The sequence below is a fragment of the Sinocyclocheilus anshuiensis genome, unplaced genomic scaffold (assembly GCF_001515605.1).
Source record: "Sinocyclocheilus anshuiensis isolate Anshui unplaced genomic scaffold, SAMN03320099.WGS_v1.1 scaffold681, whole genome shotgun sequence".
In the NCBI taxonomy this organism is placed as follows: Eukaryota; Metazoa; Chordata; class Actinopteri; order Cypriniformes; family Cyprinidae; genus Sinocyclocheilus; species Sinocyclocheilus anshuiensis.
Genome location: NW_015537978.1, coordinates 753,396 through 772,232, shown reverse-complemented (window position 1 = coordinate 772,232; position 18,837 = coordinate 753,396). Strand labels below are relative to the sequence as shown.

General features: G+C 38.6%; 3 protein-coding genes across 5 annotated transcripts in view; 2 read left to right on the top strand and 1 right to left on the bottom strand.

Moving 5' to 3' along the window:
- The first annotated feature begins 3,077 nt into the window (after positions 1-3,077).
- LOC107672960 (protein shisa-1-like) lies at positions 3,078-6,373 on the top strand. Of its 2 annotated transcripts, XM_016466348.1 has the most exons (3): positions 3,078-3,452; positions 5,207-5,368; positions 5,765-6,373. In XM_016466348.1, the coding sequence occupies exons 1-3, from the start codon at positions 3,164-3,166 to the stop codon at positions 6,100-6,102; spliced, it is 789 nt and encodes a 262-aa protein (XP_016321834.1). In that variant the 5' UTR covers positions 3,078-3,163; the 3' UTR covers positions 6,103-6,373. The 2 variants fall into 2 exon arrangements, with proteins under 2 accessions (XP_016321834.1, XP_016321843.1); XM_016466357.1 differs by lacking the exon at positions 5,207-5,368 and having other exon boundaries at positions 5,603-6,373.
- Positions 6,374-9,616: 3,243 nt separating this feature from the next.
- Positions 9,617-14,837, bottom strand: LOC107672730 (zinc finger C4H2 domain-containing protein-like). The gene is made up of 6 exons (XM_016466039.1): positions 14,783-14,837; positions 14,632-14,709; positions 13,774-13,945; positions 12,392-12,564; positions 11,964-12,126; positions 9,617-10,891 (listed from the first exon to the last, which is right to left on the bottom strand). The coding sequence occupies exons 2-6, from the start codon at positions 14,682-14,684 to the stop codon at positions 10,778-10,780; spliced, it is 675 nt and encodes a 224-aa protein (XP_016321525.1). The 5' UTR covers positions 14,685-14,709; positions 14,783-14,837; the 3' UTR covers positions 9,617-10,777.
- Positions 14,838-15,813: 976 nt separating this feature from the next.
- The window catches only part of LOC107672716 (probable ribonuclease ZC3H12B), a 17,655-nt gene continuing 14,631 nt past the window's right edge, over positions 15,814-18,837 (top strand). For both annotated transcript variants that reach the window (XM_016466027.1, XM_016466019.1), the window contains exon 1: positions 15,814-16,493. In XM_016466027.1, coding sequence (XP_016321513.1) covers positions 16,302-16,493 — 192 coding nt within the window. In that variant the 5' untranslated portion in view covers positions 15,814-16,301. The remainder of the gene's footprint in view (positions 16,494-18,837) is intronic.

The following is an 18,837-nucleotide window of genomic DNA, read 5'->3' as shown; positions in this document are numbered from 1 at the left end:
TGTACAGTATGTGGAAAATAATGTGTTTTTTGAACCTTAAACCGCATAAACACATTTCATTACACCAAATACACAAAATAATGTTCTTTTTAGCAACATCATATGACCCCTTTAAATTTTAGGATGGGGTGCATCGCATGAGGATAATCATATTTGGGGGTCTGTGGCATCTAAAAGATAAAAAATCCCTGATCTAGACAAGCCTAAACATACGTATCTGGAAACCTCATTAGGCCTTACCTACACCCAGACACATGCAGCACAGGGGGGTTGCTCCTGTAGGGTGGCCCAACCAGTTTTGCCTAATTGCTGAGGAGGACCCCCATCGCTTGACCCATTGTCACCATAACGACCTCCCGACCCTTAGGCTCAGTTATCTGATAACAGCTCACTAATGAAGAACATTAACATACAGCTCACTCGGCTTAAGCCAAATTCCCTCTCGAATACCTGCCAATGTCCCGTAAACACAAAAGCACAAAATACACATACTATAGAATCTGAGATGACAACAATTGTTAACTGCAATTAAGAGCAAAGGTGAGTTTTATTCGAATCAAGGCAGAGTTTACTCAAGAAATACAGTTGTTACCGCATCTGAATATCTATGCATACAAAAAAATTAAAGGTTGTGAAGTAAGTACTTATTTAAAATAAGTACCTAAGTATGCTATATTGGATGCAACCCAGGAGTTTGTTTTTGAAGCATCAGATGCTGGAGAAGCTAATGTGTTTTTAGGAATCTCAACTCAGAGAAAAGAATCAGATAAACAACACGCCCTTTGGGATAAGGCTCAAATCTGCAGATGGATCTTTACACACAGATCTGAATGCTGTCTAACACTGAACTCAGCTCCATCTGAGCGCTATCATTTCATGTATCTCATTCCTGCACTCTCAATGTGAGCATGAGCAGGTTTGGGCATGTCAACAGGGTTCAGCTAGAAACAGATATGTTTGTCTGATTTTGACTAGAAGGTACAAAAGTACCTGTACTAGTATAGTAATGGAAAAATATCATAAATACGTTTAGAAAAAAAACAAGCATACAGAATATTAGTTACTTAGAATCTTATGCTCATAAAGGTATATTTATTTGATCAAAAATGTAATTGTATTTCTTTGATGGCGAAGCTGAATTTTCAGCAGCCATTACTTGAAAATATGAGCTGTTTTCAGAAATGTTTCTTAAGCACCAAATTTTACTTGAAGGAAATATATTTAATACAACCTGAAAAACTAGTTCCAATTTCCTGTTTATTCCACTCTCAGTCTCTCTTTCGGTTCCTCTCACTTTCTCTTCTTCCAACTGTCTCTTTTTCTCTTGTTTCTATTGTCTCCCTTTCCAGTTTCTGTAATCCTACCACCAAATGGTGTCACATTACCAGTTATTTTGTTTTGCCATCTGGAGCTTGCACACATGCACATGCGTTACTCCTGGTCTCAGTCTCTGAGATGTATGCAATTCTTAAGCACCTAGTTAAAGTTAATGACTCAGTCATATTCAATAAGCCGAGCCTGTCACACCCACAGGAGACAGGCTTTGTTGACCTGATGCTAATGTGTTAGTTCTCAGACAATGGCAATTTACTGTCTTTTGTGTGAGGACTAATCTCTGTTAATAGCTTGACACAATCAGGTCTGCCCAGCTGCAACAGAGATGTGAGTGACGATGTGTGTTGTTTTTGGGATACAGTCAAAGATGTAAAATCTGAATGGAGGTAGAATCTGTTTTAATGAACGCAGTAGGGCATATGATCGATGTTACAGGGAATAACCTGCATGTATTTGAATACATACATTTGATTACAGCACTAAAAATATTAAATATGTTCCTCTATAGTGGAAATATTGTCTTTTTGGAGAATGTTTTCACATGAGTGGTGAAGGTATAAACATAGGTTGTGGACAGCAGATAAAAAACATTGAAATAAATGGAAAAAATAAAATGCAATAAACATAAGAGAAGCAAAATGAATAAATATGACCCAGACTACATTAAATTAAAGTTCACTTACAGTAAGAATAAACACATTTTGTTTTATGGCTGTCAAAACCATAACATCATCCAAATTCGAGAAAGATTTATTTATTATTATTTCCTATTCCGCCTATGTCATGGTAATAATGCTGCATAATGTTGCAGTTAAAAAATAATACACTTCGATGTTTGAGTTTCATGCAATTTTATATATACTTGCATACAGTAAGCAATTCTGGTACTGTTTCTTCACTTCTTGGGTGTCTCTGAATCAGGATTCTGATGCAAGACAATAGAACCACAGCATAATGAGTTTAATGAGTGTGTGTGTTTAGATGTGCATTGATAGTGAATTGACCTCCCTGTCTCAGATAAAGTAAACAGAGACAGACAAGCACAGTCTGTAACCTTTAACCCCACATACACTCACATACTAAAGGCTCCATCCATCTCCAGACGTGAATAGGCATGCTATTTGTATATCTGAGTTATTTATCTGATATCATTATGAATATTTAGGATTGTCTAAAGTTGTTGTTTGTTTGCTTTATTTAAAAATGTAGACTGATGGCATTCAAATATTTTGTTGTGAAGTCCTCAGTTAGGCTGATGATACATGGGGCAACTTTTTGAGCAATGTTACTGGGCAACAGGCAACCAGGTGAGGCACAGGGCCCATGACCGATCTAAAGTATCCAGATAGAAATTATCAGTGGGAAAGTGCCCAAGCAACACTGCTCAAAAAAAGTTGCCCGGCAAAATTGCTCAAAATGGTGCCCCGTGTATCATCAGCCTTACTCTCACTTTAAAAAATGACAGAGATTTGGTCTGGTTAAAGTTTTGATTTGTGACCCAGGGAGCTCATGTCATTTAGAGTGAGTTCATCACCGCTTGTCATATCTTGTATACAGTAATTAGCAGCGCAAACATACAAATAAACAACCCTGCCAATCACTAAACCTTGCCTAACTTTAAATGCAGATGAGCGATAACGAGGGGCTGATGGGAGGAGGGGCTGCTAATGTGTGTGTGTGTTTGGAGGGGGATGTGGGTCCAGCAAACACATAAATGACGCCTGCACACAGTAACTCCGGATCAGATGCGACTGGCTTGCTGGGTCTTCGAAGCAACTTCACATTTAAACCGCGTTCTGCCGCGCAAAGGATTTAAACAGACGCAACCATGACTTCATCTGTAACATGTGCGCTCTTTCTATTAGTATCAGTCGTTCTCCCGGTGTCTTTTGCGTTATCGGGGGAATATTGTCACGGTTGGACGGACTCCTTCAACTCTTGGCACCGGGGATTCCAGTGTCCGGAGCGCTTTGACGGAGAGGACGCGCGCTACTGCTGCGGTACGTGCGCGCTCAGGTACTGCTGTACGTACGCGGAGGCGCGCCTCGATCAGAGCACGTGCGACACCGGCTCCGAGCCCGAGAACACGGGGGACACGAGAAAGATGACAGAAAGTGGTGAGTCTTTATACAGACTTGTGTAGTTGGTTTGCCTTTTTCGTTTTGTACACTAAAAAAAGGTGTAGGATTTACTTTGAAACAGTCCTCACTCAGAAATTGCTTCACTCAAAAAATGGACCACAAAACCAGTCATAAAGATCAATTTGTTGAAATTGAGATTTATACACAGTGTTGGGGGTAACGCATTACAAGTAACTTAAGTTACGTAATCAGATTACTTCTTTCAAGTAACTAGTAAAGTAATGCATTACTTTGATTTCCCATTTATTGACTGACAAGTCTCCTGTCCCCATATTGGGAGAAATCGGAAGTGCAGAGGAGTTGTGTGCGCTGTGTGAACATGATGTTACTGTAGTTCTAGACTAAATGTGAATGTGCATTAATTCATCCCACTCACAAAAAAACAGTACACTTTTTGTTGTGAAAGGGCTTTTACATTTGCTATAAATAGAACTTATTACCGTATATTAAAAACAATCAAGTCCTGCTCATATTTAAAAAGTAACGCAAAAGTAATGTAACGCATTACTTTCCATAAAAAACTAAGTACCGTAATTAGTTACCTTTTTAGGGAGTAACGCAATATTGTAATGCATTACTTTTAAAAGTAACTTTCCCCAACATTGTTTATACATAATACATACATATACAATAAATAAGCTTTCCATTGATGTATGGTTTGTTAGGATAGGACAATATTTGGCTGAGATACAACTATTTGAAAAGCTGGAATCTGAGGGTGCAGAAAAATCAAAATATTGAGAAAATTGGCTTTAAAGTTGTCCAAATTAAGTTCTTAGCAATGCATATTTTACTAATAAAAAATATGTTTTGATATATTTACGGTAGGAAATTTATAAAATATCTTCATTAATTACTTAATATCCTAATGAATTTTGGCATTAAAAAATCGATGATTTTGACCCATTTTTGGCTATTGCTACAAATATACCTGTGCTACTTAGGCTATGACTGGTTTTGTGGTCCAGGGTCACTAATAGTTACAAAGAAACGGCAAGTAACACATTGAATGAAACGGGAAATTTTAAATGAGAAAGACTGAAATAGCATTTTCTTGTAAAACGTAGTCCAATATTTGTTTTATTCACAACTTCGAAAAATCATTTTTACAGTGTAGTGCATGAGTCATTTAAGGAAACTAACGTATTGTTGTAATTTATTTATGTTAAATTTGAGTAATTGTATGGAACAAATTCATTGGCCACTGCTGGCTACGTTGATGCATGTGTGCTCTTCAAATTCGCCCTTAACAGCTATATAATTATTTGAATGACGTGGTATCAATAGAAACTTTAAAAGATTACATTTTAGTAATAACAAAATATATTTTCCCTGGACTTAATTTTGGGCCATTTTTACCATGTTATTGTTTTTTTCTGAGCATATTCAAGATTCAAGATTAAAAAAACTTTATTATCTACAACCAAACCACAATTAATCCACGACAACACCTCTAAAATAAATAATAGCAAACCTAAGATACAAGATCCTAAAACTGCTTGGCCTTATTTAGTCTGTGGGTACCCAATAATTTTAGATGCCCGCATGATTACTCTTGGTAATATTAAAATACTTAGGCCTAGATCATTTTGAATTATAACATTTTAAATGAATTCATTTTGTGTGTGGGCATTTTTGTAACTTTCAGAGGAATTTTTCATGAACCCCATATATGCATATTTGTATAACCCTCATGTTTAATTCTGTCTCTTCTCTCTCTCCCTCCCCAGTTCCAACCTATTTGCCCTTTGTGATTGTGGTGAGCGCGTTCCTGTCGTTCGTTCTGGTTGGCACGGTTGTATCTATCTGCTGCTGTCAGTGTGTGAAACCCAAAGCGAGCGACCGGCCAGCGGCGCCATCCGCTACTCAGACCAGCCTTTTGGAGTCTGGAGGGCCCTCTGTTGACAGCTCTACGGGTACCCAATAATTTTAGATGCCCGCATGATTACTCTTGGTAATATTAAAATACTTAGGCCTAGATCATTTTGAATTATAACATTTTAAATGAATTCATTTTGTGTGTGGGCATTTTTGTAACTTTCAGAGGAATTTTTCATGAACCCCATATATGCATATTTGTATAACCCTCATGTTTAATTCTGTCTCTTCTCTCTCTCCCTCCCCAGTTCCAACCTATTTGCCCTTTGTGATTGTGGTGAGCGCGTTCCTGTCGTTCGTTCTGGTTGGCACGGTTGTATCTATCTGCTGCTGTCAGTGTGTGAAACCCAAAGCGAGCGACCGGCCAGCGGCGCCATCCGCTACTCAGACCAGCCTTTTGGAGTCTGGAGGGCCCTCTGTGGACAGCTCTACCCCGTCCCGCACCTCCACTTCAGGCTCGTCCATGACAAATGCTCGCCCTCCACCATCCGAGCTCAGCGTGAACCTCTACGGCCCGATGGGAAACGCATTCCCACCCTCTCAGTCCCAGCAGTATGTTCCTCCACTCCCACAGGGGGCGCCACAGTTCTACCAGCCCTACATGAATTACACTCTCCCCCCAGAACGCCGCATGCTGATGGCCCCTGCGTTCCTGGATGCCCGTCCTGCGTTTGGGCAGGTGCACGGGCAGCCTTTTCCTCAGGCCCCCATGCACACGGAGCCCATTTATCCCCCTGTCACTATCTGATAATGCTTATAAAACTACGAACGGACTATAAAACTGTGTGAGACTACACAAGGAGTAGGAATGTTTCAGGGATACCTTGGGTAGCCTCCACAAACATGTTCTGTATCCACAAACACAATTACGACTGATATAATGTTGGTCATGGTTGGTACCTTTTTATGATGTCTTAATACTTCTCATAGGAGTGTGTTTGCATGAACACTTGATTGTTGCTCAGCAGTCACTGATTATATTGTTATTTATAACAGATTAGAGAATACATTTATTTTCATAGGCAATTTGTTTGACTCTCCTCATTCTTATACAAAAAATATGAATATTTAATTCATATTTAAGACACGTTTATGAAACTACACTCTTCAAAATAAAGCACCCAAAAGGGGGTTTTCACAACAATGCCATAGAATTTTGGGTTCACAGATGAACATTTCGGTGAATAGTTCTTTAAATAACCACTTCTTCTTACTGCAAAGAATATTTTAACAATCTAAAGAACCTTTTCGACTGCAAAGAATGTGCATTGGATGTGAATGAAACCATCAATGCCAATAAAGAACCTTTATTTTTAAGAATGTAGGACTCATGGAAAAACTCAAGCAGCATGTGTTTAATTAGCTGGAACTAGTTTAATTTACTGATGACTTGAGGGTGAGTAATTTATGGGCTAATTTTCATTTTTGGGTGAACTAACCCTTTTAAGTGGCTATATTTTTCTTAAACTGAAGTTCTAGATCTTCTAGCCATCTGAACAGTAAGTGTCTCTTTGTCCTGCAAAGAGCTTTGGGATTTCCTTTATGGTACTTTGTGATTGTAAAGCTCTCCAGCCGTTACAGCTGTAACTTACAGCTTGTGTGTGTGGCTGAGTGGGTTTTGTGTGTTTGTGTGTGGAAACGGCAAGAGGGCAGAGGACAAAAGACGCAGATCTCCTCACGCCCCTGAGATTAGTGGGATTAGTGCAGGTAAAGAGGGGTGTGTGAGTGAGATTAGGCTCTGGATGGCCCAGCTGGAGATTAAGCAGATGCGTATGAGTTCATTAACGAGCTGCAGACGAGTCTACTGTGTTTCAGCCCAAATCCTGTTATGATGAAAAACGTGTAATGTGAAGCTAAAGACACGTGAATAAATACAGCCATGCAGCCAAATAAATCTGCTCAGGTACAACTGTAAATAAAACAATCTGCTTTTCTTCACTCACACACAAAGTTTTTTTTTTACTTGAAATGCTAAAAAGAGAAAAGTAAAACACACAAAGCTCCTGAGATATATACTGTTTTAGTTTCGCATTCACTCTGATCAAAAAAAATTCTTAATGTAAATATAATATGTGACCCTGCACCACACAATCAGTCTTAAGTAGCATGGGTTTATTTGTAGCAATAGCCAAAATACATTGTATGGGTCAAAATTATCGCTTTTTCTTTTATGCCAAAAATCATTAGGATATTAAGTAAAGATCATGTTCCATGAAGATATTTTGTAAATTTCCAACCGTAAATATATTAAAACTTAATTTTTGATTAGTAATATGTATTGCTAAGGGCTTCGTTTGGACAGCTTTAAAGGCAATATTCTCAATATTTTGATTTTTTTTGTGTGTGTTTGTGTGTGGAAACGGCAAGAGGGCAGAGGACAAAAGACGCAGATCTCCTCACGCCCCTGAGATTAGTGGGATTAGTGCAGGTAAAGAGGGGTGTGTGAGTGAGATTAGGCTCTGGATGGCCCAGCTGGAGATTAAGCAGATGCGTATGAGTTCATTAACGAGCTGCAGACGAGTCTACTGTGTTTCAGCCCAAATCCTGTTATGATGAAAAACGTGTAATGTGAAGCTAAAGACACGTGAATAAATACAGCCATGCAGCCAAATAAATCTGCTCAGGTACAACTGTAAATAAAACAATCTGCTTTTCTTCACTCACACACAAAGTTTTTTTTTTACTTGAAATGCTAAAAAGAGAAAAGTAAAACACACAAAGCTCCTGAGATATATACTGTTTTAGTTTCGCATTCACTCTGATCAAAAAAAATTCTTAATGTAAATATAATATGTGACCCTGCACCACACAATCAGTCTTAAGTAGCATGGGTTTATTTGTAGCAATAGCCAAAATACATTGTATGGGTCAAAATTATCGCTTTTTCTTTTATGCCAAAAATCATTAGGATATTAAGTAAAGATCATGTTCCATGAAGATATTTTGTAAATTTCCAACCGTAAATATATTAAAACTTAATTTTTGATTAGTAATATGTATTGCTAAGGGCTTCGTTTGGACAGCTTTAAAGGCAATTTTCTCAATATTTTGATTTTTTTTGCACCCTCAGATTTCAGATATTCAAATAGTTGTATTTCGGCCAAATGTTGTCCTATCCTAACAAACCATACATCAATGGAAAGCTTATTTATTCAGCTTTCAGATGCTGTATAAATCTCAATTTCGAAAAAAATTGACCCTTATGACTGGTTTTGTGGTCCAGGGTCACATATGTAGCCTAATATACTGTAAAACTCATTTAAATTAAGGAAACCGACTGGCTCAATTCATTTAAGTTTAGAAACCAGAAGTTATGAGTAATTTGAATTTATCTGAGTTCACTATACAAAGAATATTTCCTAATATACAATCAAATATGCACAATTCAAATATTTTGTGTATTGATTAGGTCCCTCATATTCTGATGCATTAACTCAACCCTCATATAGTTTTAGGGCACATGGTAATATGTCAAGTCAGCTAGCTATAATGTGCATAGGCCTATGTTAATGTTCCAGGAAAAAAAAAGTTGCATCAACAAACCCCCAAAAAGTCAGACATAACAGAAGCACTTTTAAATCCTATCATAAAGGAACATTAAACACTAACAGATCTCCCCATAAATACATACCAAAACACATAAAATAACATCTGATTTCAACATCTACTCTACTTACAGAGACTGCAGCAAAGCATGCTGGGAACTAGAAATCAGCTCTAACCCATTCTATTTGAGCTTCACTAATATAATCAGTTTTTGAATTCACTTTCAGTAATGCTTGAGTGAAAATAATTATTTTAATAAATTTCAGTATGTTTTTTTTTTTTATAAGAGTAGACTCTGATTCTGTATGATTTTCGATCAAAAGTTATCGTGATTTTACTTTTTTTTTTTTTGCATATTTATTATAATTATTTCAATAAATCTACAATTTAAGTCAGCCAGTGAGCCCCTTAAGTTTACTAAGGCCTTGCTCAATGGTTGAGAACCAATGTTATGGTATAAAGTAGAAAGTGCTTTTGTGTGTTTGTGTTTAAATTTCAACTTAAGTGTTGTTGAAAAACGTGCCACAAATGCTATCAATGGAGTGTAATTTGTATTGTCACCTTTAACACTTTCCCGGAGTGTACATACCGCCCCCTCAGGATCAAGAGTGCAGAGTGCAAAAAGAATGCAGAACCTCTTGCTGGTTAAGAGATTATCCAAAAAAAAAAAGAATGATTATTGCATTGTTAGGGGTCATGGGTGAAAGGTCAAATTCCAGATACATATCAAGCCAATCCCAGACAGAGTGACAAAGAGAAAGCGAATCAATCAGATGACATAACCAACCGAAAGGAATTGTATTATTCTACCATTTCATTTTGACAAAAGTTACACAAGTTTACACCTTATTAGTTCACAGGTTTTAATTATTAAAAAACGGACTCTCACAAAAGATGAGACATAAACACAATGATTCAATACTTTAGATTCTAACAAGCTCTTAATGGCCCTTGGGTCAAATTCCAAAACACAAATTTGTGCTCAACAGCTCATTCGCTCAAATTGAATGATAGTTCTATAAGAACTCAAGGTTTAGAATTCTCATTCAACTTGTGTTCCATAATTACTCGACTACTAAAGGGCTGTTCACACATGCTTTTGCATTTAGTCTGCATTAATGGTTGGTCTCTGTATCTAGAGTATTTGTTTCGATGGCCGTCTTTTCAGCGTCTCCTGCCATTAGCACCACGTTTTTAAAGACGCTTCAAGTTAAAAACTCGTTCTTATCCATTTCAATGCTCTCCATCTCCATCTTGTGTGAACGGCCCTCAAGACATTCTAGAACACTGACATGGTCTGAGACAGTCCATGGTTACATAATACAAGAGAAACATTGTTATCAAACATTAAAAGACATAGGCAAAATCATACCATTATTAATTAATTCAAATGATTAAAGATCAGTTGAAGCGTTAACTGAATACCGTACAAACGGCTCTATTGACTAAAGCCACTTTGGAGAATTTAGTTTGAACTAATGCACTAGAATTAAACCCCACACAGAATAGTACACTTCAATATTTCGAAACCAGCATCCATTTCCACTACGGACTAAATACAGACACAGTACAAACACAATATCAAGGTTTCACTTATATTAAAATGAAAGGAAAAACTGAGACTTCATGTCCACTGAAACAGGAAGACAGGTTAACTACAGGATCACTATAAGAGGTCAGGTTATCAGACTGCAGATGGTCCATTCTTTCAGGACTACTGCGGGTGTATAGATGAGCAGTGAGTGTGTGACATCATGGCAACTGTCAGTGTGTGTATGTGTGGAAATGTGCATGCATGAGAGCGTAAGTAAATTGTTTTCCGTTGGGGTTATGTGTGTTAGTCAGGCTTTCTCTGAGGTTGTTAGTAGCTGTGCATGTTACTCGTCGGGTTTTCTCTTGGGTTTTTTAGGGTTGCGTGAGCGACTTTTGGCTTTGCAGAGAGGACAGATCGGTGCGTTCCGATGGATTTGCTGGTGGCAGGACAGACAAGCCTGGAGACAGACAACAAATGAAATCAATATACCACCTCTTTTACTTTATACATACTGTTTCAGAGATCTGATCATAAAATGCATTAAACCCTGTGTGCGCAAATCTATATTTACAACCAGACAATCATGTGCATGTCTGTATACATATCTAGGTATGTCGTATACATACTGTATACGTTTAGAAATGTAGCAGAGTCTAGTGTCTTTCCACAGTGAGCAGGTACAAAAGTTTGAGGTCAGTAACATTTTGATATTTTATTCAGCAAAGACGCATTCAATTGATTAAAAGTGACAGTAAAGACATTTAGAATGTTACCAAAGATTTCTATTTCAAATATAATCTGTCCTTCTCTATTTGTCAAAAAATCCTGACAAAAATGTATCACAATATTAATGTTTATTGAACACCAAATAAGCATATTAGAAAGATTTCTGAAGGATCATGTGACACAAGTGAAAATTACGCTTTGCCACCCCAGGAATAAATTAAATTGTAAAATATTTTTTATTGTAATAGTATTTCACGATTTTACTGGTTTACTGTAATTTTTATCAAATAAATGCAGCCTTGGTGAGACTTCTTTCGAAAGCATTTTAAAAAATCCTACTGACCACAAACTTTTGAATGGTAATGTACATGTAAACCAGTTTTAATTAGAAACAAAATAGCATGGTAGCAGTTCATTCCCCAGCTCATTGAGTATAGTTTAAAAAGTTACTCGGACGTTAATTCAGTTCCAGTGGATTTCAATGAAGGCATCTTTAGACTGAATGAAACTGATGACAGTCTGTTACACAAATTAAAAAGAACCAGTTCCTTCCATTCTTTCGTGAATCAGACTACAGTGGAACAACAAAGACAATGCGACAGAAAGTTGTGTTGCTTGCTTTATTCTCAGTTCATTTTGTGATACCTGGACCATCTGCCTCATAACCTTCAGTTCAGAATGCAAGCTCACAACTAAGGTAAAATATGTGTAGATACTATCAAATAAGCTAAATATATTTCTCCACATTATTGCTGATGCGTGTGTACACAGATACAGCCGCAGTAATGTAAAAGTCTATTCACCTTCATAGGTGGCGGCTGCTGGCGGAACGTCGCTGTCTGTCTGACATCCTGTTTCCGTGCAGCTTGAAGCTGCTGGGCTGCAGCCGCCGCTGCCGCTAAGGATTCTGGGATAGGAGGCTCCTGAGGTTCTGTGTGCCACTCAGCCTTTTGCTTTTCAAAGTAGCTGAAAGGAGATGAAGAGCACACAAACAAACAGTAAGCAAGTTAGCCTTCCCATACACAATTACACACTCTCGGTCTCGCAAATTCTCTGACTCAGCTTTAGGTATTACTCTCTTGCAAACACACACTCCTATACTGCGGTGACTCATTTTGAGGAGTTCCCCAGTCAAACACAACCACACACACACACACACACACACACACACACACACACACACACACACACACACACACACACACACACACTCAGGAACAGTGTTACTAACTCCAATGAGAGCTTCTCCTCTTCCTGGCTGAGGTCGGGAAGTCTCTGTAAGCCGAGGGTCATTCTCAGGGCATCCACGTGTTCTTTCAGTGGCTTGTAGTCATCGTGGAGACGTCTGGTTGACTCCAGCAGCTTGTTCAAGTCACTTTCAGACTGTTTGATAGTGTTTTCCATCTGGGAGAAGAAATACAGCCACTCCATAAATCACAATGGTGTGAACCTAATGGTTAGACATCTGACCCAACACAGAGGTTACTGGACCAGATCCTTGACATCACAGAAAAAAAAGTGCTAATAGAGCTTATAAAACCTATATACTACCATTTAACCATTTTCCATTTTTCAAAGAAGCTATTTGAGCACATAGTAATATTGTATTACTGAAAATATGGTAAAAACAGTAGTATTGTGAAATATTATTACAATTTAAAATAACTGTTTTCTATTTTAATATATTTCAAACTGTAATTTATTAATTTGATGGCAAAGATAAATGAATTTTACTCTAGCCTTCAGCGTCACATGACCTTTCAGAAATCATTCTAATATACTTAAGGAACATTTCTTATTATTGTCAATGTTAAAAACAGTTGAGCTGCTTAATATTTTTTTTAGAACGTTTGATCATTTTAATGCATCCGTGCTGAATAAAATGAAATTATTTAAAAAAAATTCTTACTGAACCGAAACTTTTGAATGGTAGTTTATTACCTTTGAATATGCGCATTAACTGTCACCGTCCCACCTGTGGGACGCTTGGCACTCTTTTTTTTGTTGTCCTTTTTCTCTATCAAATCTTTTAGTAATCATCATAAATCATATATCATTTGAAAGCTTAGAAGCCCAAGATTCATCCTGCGGAAACCATTTTGAAATCGGACATTGCGTTACCATGGAAATGGTACTTTAAAATCTTTTGGCGGTCTCCTCCCCCTTAGTGGGCGGTGTCAAGTGTCATATTACAAAATGCATTACGCTCTTTTACAATCAAAACTTTTTATAATTTTGACAAAAAACATATCATTGGAAAGGTCTGAGTATCAGGATTCCATATTTGGTGGTTATTATGAGATAGAAGTAATATTGACAGATAAATCTAGACATTTGTGACAGAAAAAAAATTCCACTTTTGCGATAATCTGCTGATTTTCTTCTTTAAAAAGAGACCAAACTTATGTCTGTATTCCAAAGTGTTCATAAATTACAACAATTTAAGTGTGGATAGTGCACCTGCATGCCTATTTTAAAAAAATGGGGGGTGACAGTTAAGGGGTTTTAAGTCATAGTCCGTGTAAATGTGAAGAATATATTTTTACTTTATTGACTGCACAATAAATATGATAAATAGTGCAGTGCAATGTGTAATGTTTTTTGCTTATTTACCACATTGATATCAGCATGTATGAGACGCAGCTCCTCTACATGAGCCATTTTCTCCTGCAGCAGAAGATCCATTTCCTGTTTGTACTCTCTCAGGTGCTTCTCCTCTGACTCCAGAGCTTCAAACTCACTCCTCAGTCGAGATTTGATCTTCTCCATCTGAATTGTCTTATTCCTGCAAAACCACACACAACACAGTAAACATCCAGCCAATGCATGACAGCATATGACAATGCAATGCAAATGCAAAGACTTCTGATCTGGTGCATGTAAACCACACACAACACAGTAAACATCCAGCCAATGCATGACAGCATATGACAATTAAAATGCAAATGCAAAGACTTCTGATCTGGTGCATGAGGTTTTAAACGAATAAGACATCTATTATGCGGTTTCAGAGATGCGATCACAAAACGCATAAGACCCCGTGTGTGCAAAGCTATATTTACAACAACCAGACAATCGTGTGTATGTCTGAGCTTTTTATAAATGATTAAGAACCGTTCTGCAGGAAATGAACCGTTTGCTCTGCAGTTTCGTGTCTAACCACAACAGGATGCTTTTCACACTCATCCTCATCAAAAATAACGGTTAATGCAGAATTAGTGTGATATGTTTTCAGATTTAGTGCAAAGCTGTGTGTTTTTATAGTTTAAGCGGTTTGCTTTAGCACCATGACCGATACAAAGAAAATGTCATGATTTTTTTCATGTAGACTATACATGCAATTCATGCATTGCTTATGAAATGAAATGATTACGGGGAAACACGCCGGGGTTTTGCAATATAGGTTGAACTGGCCAGATGTTGAAGAAAGGCTAGCGTGTCTGCTTTGGGATCAATCTCAGCTTTTCTTACCTTATTTCTTTGATGTTTTCTAGCTTGCACATTATCTCTTGTTCGTCCGCCATGGTGGACTATGAAATTGTGAGACTTCTGTGGGAATAAGAAAGGAGATAAAGATTGTAGCGGATATACCTCTCATAAGAAAGACAATAGAAATGCTAACCAGCTGAGGTCAACAGTCAGCAACACGGCGCTGACTACATTTCCCACAATCCTCGGCGAGGCTTAAAGGGAGAGTGTTCAATTAAAAATACCCAAGCGTTTGTCGGACGTTTATGATATTTCTTATAGGAAATATTTGGGAAACTATTGAAAAATGTAGCCATCTAAAATACCACCTACATTTTAGTGACATCTGGTAGAGGCAAAGTGCTACATTTAAGCATCTTCATATTTTTAAAAGTATGAAATAAAAACAGTCAGTAATGTGGTTTATTACGACTTTATTAGAAAACAAAGAAAAACATGTCCAGTAAAACAGGAAACAACTACATTGCCAGTTGCTATCTGAACTTATTCACATGACAGCAGCAATCTCACTTGTCTCAAGTAACTATTTCAATATACATTTGATATATTGAATTCCATATGCATGTACTGTGGTATTTACACGATACTCCATAGTACTTAACAGAATATAATATGTCCAAAACAGTGGTTATTTATTCATACATAAGTGCTTACGCTGATCAGAAATGTCTTTGTATACTCAAGCTGCACTTCAAGACATGATTGAACTTAATAAAGAACCATAGGGTGCGTTTGAAGCTTTGGTTTCGATTGCGTTTAGTTAAACGCTCACTTCCCCTCTGTAATTTAGCTACCTCATTATCCAGTAAGTAAACTGATTTCTAGAAAGCAAATGATTCAGTTCGCGACTGAACCGTTCGATCGATTCAGACTGAATCGCGAAGCGCGTTTGAGAGATTCATCGAAAAGAATCGACTCAAACGAATGATTAATTCGCGAATCAGGCATCGCCGCTTCTGATTCAAAACAGGCAGTCAACAGAAAATACAAGGCACGAGGCTTGAAAGCTGTTACTGTCAGGGAAATGCATCGTTAAACAGACCTTCGCTACTGAAAAGCGACATGACCCTCGACGCTACCAATAATTATAGTTGAACTAACAGTTTAAGCAGTCGAGGCATTGTTCAAAGGTTGATACTTCGTTGCAAAGGATGCCATGATAATAACAACAACTGCTGAATATTGTATCAACCTTCTGAACAGTAAAGTTGGGAGTGTGGCGGTCATATCGCACAGCGCATGTATTTTTAACCCTCGGTTGCTGCATTACCGGAGTCCCGTCCACCCACGTGCTTCAAAACGCGGAGACGGAGGCAGCAAAAACGCACTTTCTGCGGCTCCGAGCGCAGCGACAGGGGGCGTCCGACGCGTTGCCGAAGCGCAGGCGGTGGGTGCAGTCGGGGCCGCTGTAGGGAGGGAGGGAAGTGAGGAAAGGGAGGGCGAGAGGAGAAGGAGGGATGGAGATGGATGATAGATGCTTATGTAGTGCGTCCCGTACGTTCGCCGTTATGCTCGGCCGCAGACAAACTTGCATCCTCCCGTGACTTTCTTTCTTTCTTTCCCCTGCTGCTCCACCCATGAAGCAGGACGCAGGGCGAATGCGTGCCAGTGTTCCGGAGCGCGTCGTGATCGCTTGTTTATCCGTCTGATAAATGGTTTTGGAGCTCGCCGCGCCCGCCGGTGCAGGCCCTGCGCTCCAGCGCTGCATCCCGCACATCCAGCGGGTTTTCCGGGTCAGAGTGAGCTGCAGCACCGCCGAGTCCAGCTGCGAGAGCCCCAACACCGGCTCCAGTATCATCGTAAACATCGAGGACGGCAAGGAAGAAGATTGCACTAAAGCTAAAGTGAGTATGTGCGTGAGAGAGAGCGCGTGTGTCGCAGGAGAGCTGTGCGAGCACGACCGACATTCGCCATTCAAGCTCTTTATTTCATGACATTTTCGGGTCTATTTTTACTTTCACGGGCCAAATGAGGAACTTTGGTTATTGCCTCTGTGATTCTGTAAAATACATCCCATGTAAATGTTTCAGGCGAGGCGAAATGCTCTTTAAATTACGCGCAGAATTGATGCTCACGACTCGCGTTTACAGAGATTTACCGAGAGCAGTTTGACATACGCTCGTTGACTTTTGAACCTTTCATAGACGGTAGTTTTTATTTTTATTTTAAGATAATCAAATGTATTACTTTATCTTTAAACCTGACCCTCGCACAAACCTGTTGACTTTATAAGAGCTGAAGCAAAACATGATTTATGAGCCGTTCATATAGCGCAAGTCTTTGATATTTGTCATTATATTTTCAAACATTTGACCATCACAAGTCTAGCCAGATTTGTACACACACATGCATCCTTGAAAATGGTGCATTTCCCTATTTTTAGGCAGGTTATCTTCAATATTAAACTTTTTTTTCTACTCGTTATGCATGCACTGAAAGCACAAGGCATTGCACTTGCAGGATGCTGGTCATGAGAAATGAAATGTCCTTGCTTGGGCCAAACAAAGTCAAGGCTGTTTGAGGGTCCTCTCACACACACACACTCTTGTTTGGCATCCTGCATGCATGACAGTGTTGTCGCACCAGCGGCTGCATTTGTCTGTGTTTGAGTTTGGCATGCACACAAAGCATTGAAAGCACCTTCAAGTGTGCAGCTTCAGGTAAGAAGTGGCCTTCTGTCTGTGCATCTTTATGTGAGTGCATGCTTTCACCTCCTGCTGACTATTTTGGCATAACTGCACCATAAGATGCTGCCACTCACCGTGTCTTTAGTCCGAGCGCCTGAGCTCGGAGCTGCACCGTGGGCCTTAAATGGGCTTCATCTAGCCATGAGCTCCAGCAAAGAGACTCCACTTGTTGCTATGAGACAAACCAGCATAAAGCTGTGTGTGTGCTCGAGTGCATGGTGGCCTTGCTGATTGTAAGCCTGTGTTGTGGAGGAGGTGAGGAGAAGAGAAGGGAAAAAGAGAAGCAAAACAAGGCAGAAAAGAAAATGGGGGGAGACTTTTAAGAGGAGGATGCATTCTGTTGTTGGGCTTGTTTGTGGTGCGTCTGCTGAATACACTTGTGCTGTTTTGCTGCCGGCTGTTTGAGTCACGGAGTATTGTGTGATTTTTAGGACGTGAGATATGACCTGTGTGTTTACAACAGCCTGAAATTCAGTGGTCCGCTTGTGTGTGGCTCACTGAAAGGTGACGGGCTGCTTGTTTGTCCATAAGATGGCCATTCTGGCTCACCGTGCTGCAGTTTCTCTCTGCAGTCAGAGTGAAGTGTTTGGCGTGACAGAGTACGGAGCTCTCCTGTATTTGTTCACCCGAATCTTTTATGTTTAATATGACGTCATTCCTTCGCAAAAAGCCGATTGTGTCCAATCTCTGCTCTCTGGCTCTTTCTTACAGAGGAGTGGGCTCACACCTTTTCACCCAAGGAGGAGTATTTCAGCGTTCTCCTTTCATCCTTGCGTTTTCATGATGCTCCATGCACACAGACCTCTCCCACCCACTCAGCAGCAGTTTCCCAATCAGTTCCAAAGCTGGCCGGGTAATTTACAGAGAAAGCGTAAATTTACGTCAAACACGTCCTAAGGAACAGGGGCGTGCGAACGAGCAGCTGACCTTTTTTTATTTAAAACTTGACATGAGTCTTGACTGGTTTACGTCATTATTTCAGATTGTTTTTGGATCGGCGCTTCAGTTACCTTGTCCTCAGTTGTTACTGATTTTGGCCACTTATATCTAATTATTCAGGTTTTCTGTGGGCTGTTTCACTGATCACAGAACAGTTTCTCAGTCTGCTGTGGACTGCTGCCACTGACTGCGTGATGCAGCTGATTTGCATAATTTGATGCATACAAAACATGTTAAAGATGTTCATATATTAGTGTATTTAAATTATTATTATTATTATTATTATTATTATGTTTTTACATTATAATATGATTTATATTTAAATAGATTAGTAATATATTGTAACATTTTATTATATAAATGATATTTATTATTAAGTTATTAGTAAGTTATATTAGTATTATCATTGTCATAAATGTTCAAATAATTCATAATAAAACCTTATATAATAATTATTGTTGTTAATAATAATTATTAGTATGGTATTATAAATCGTAATTATATTTACATTTAAATGTATTAGAAATATATTTTATTTTTAACATCTTTATGATAATAATAT

Excerpts from the sequence above, each read along its gene's own strand:
- LOC107672960 (XM_016466357.1), top strand. The coding sequence starts at position 3,164 with ATGACTTCATCTGTAACATGTGCGCTCTTTCTATTAGTATCAGTCGTT. Across the intron at positions 3,453-5,602 it reads GAGAAAGATGACAGAAAGTG|TTCCAACCTATTTGCCCTTT; the intron begins GTGAGTCTTTAT and ends CTCCCTCCCCAG.
- LOC107672730 (XM_016466039.1), bottom strand. The coding sequence starts at position 14,684 with ATGGCGGACGAACAAGAGATAATGTGCAAGCTAGAAAACATCAAAGAA. Across the intron at positions 13,946-14,631 it reads GAAAACATCAAAGAAATAAG|GAATAAGACAATTCAGATGG; the intron begins GTAAGAAAAGCT and ends GTGGTTTTGCAG. Across the intron at positions 12,127-12,391 it reads GAGGAGAAGCTCTCATTGGA|CTACTTTGAAAAGCAAAAGG; the intron begins GTTAGTAACACT and ends ATCTCCTTTCAG.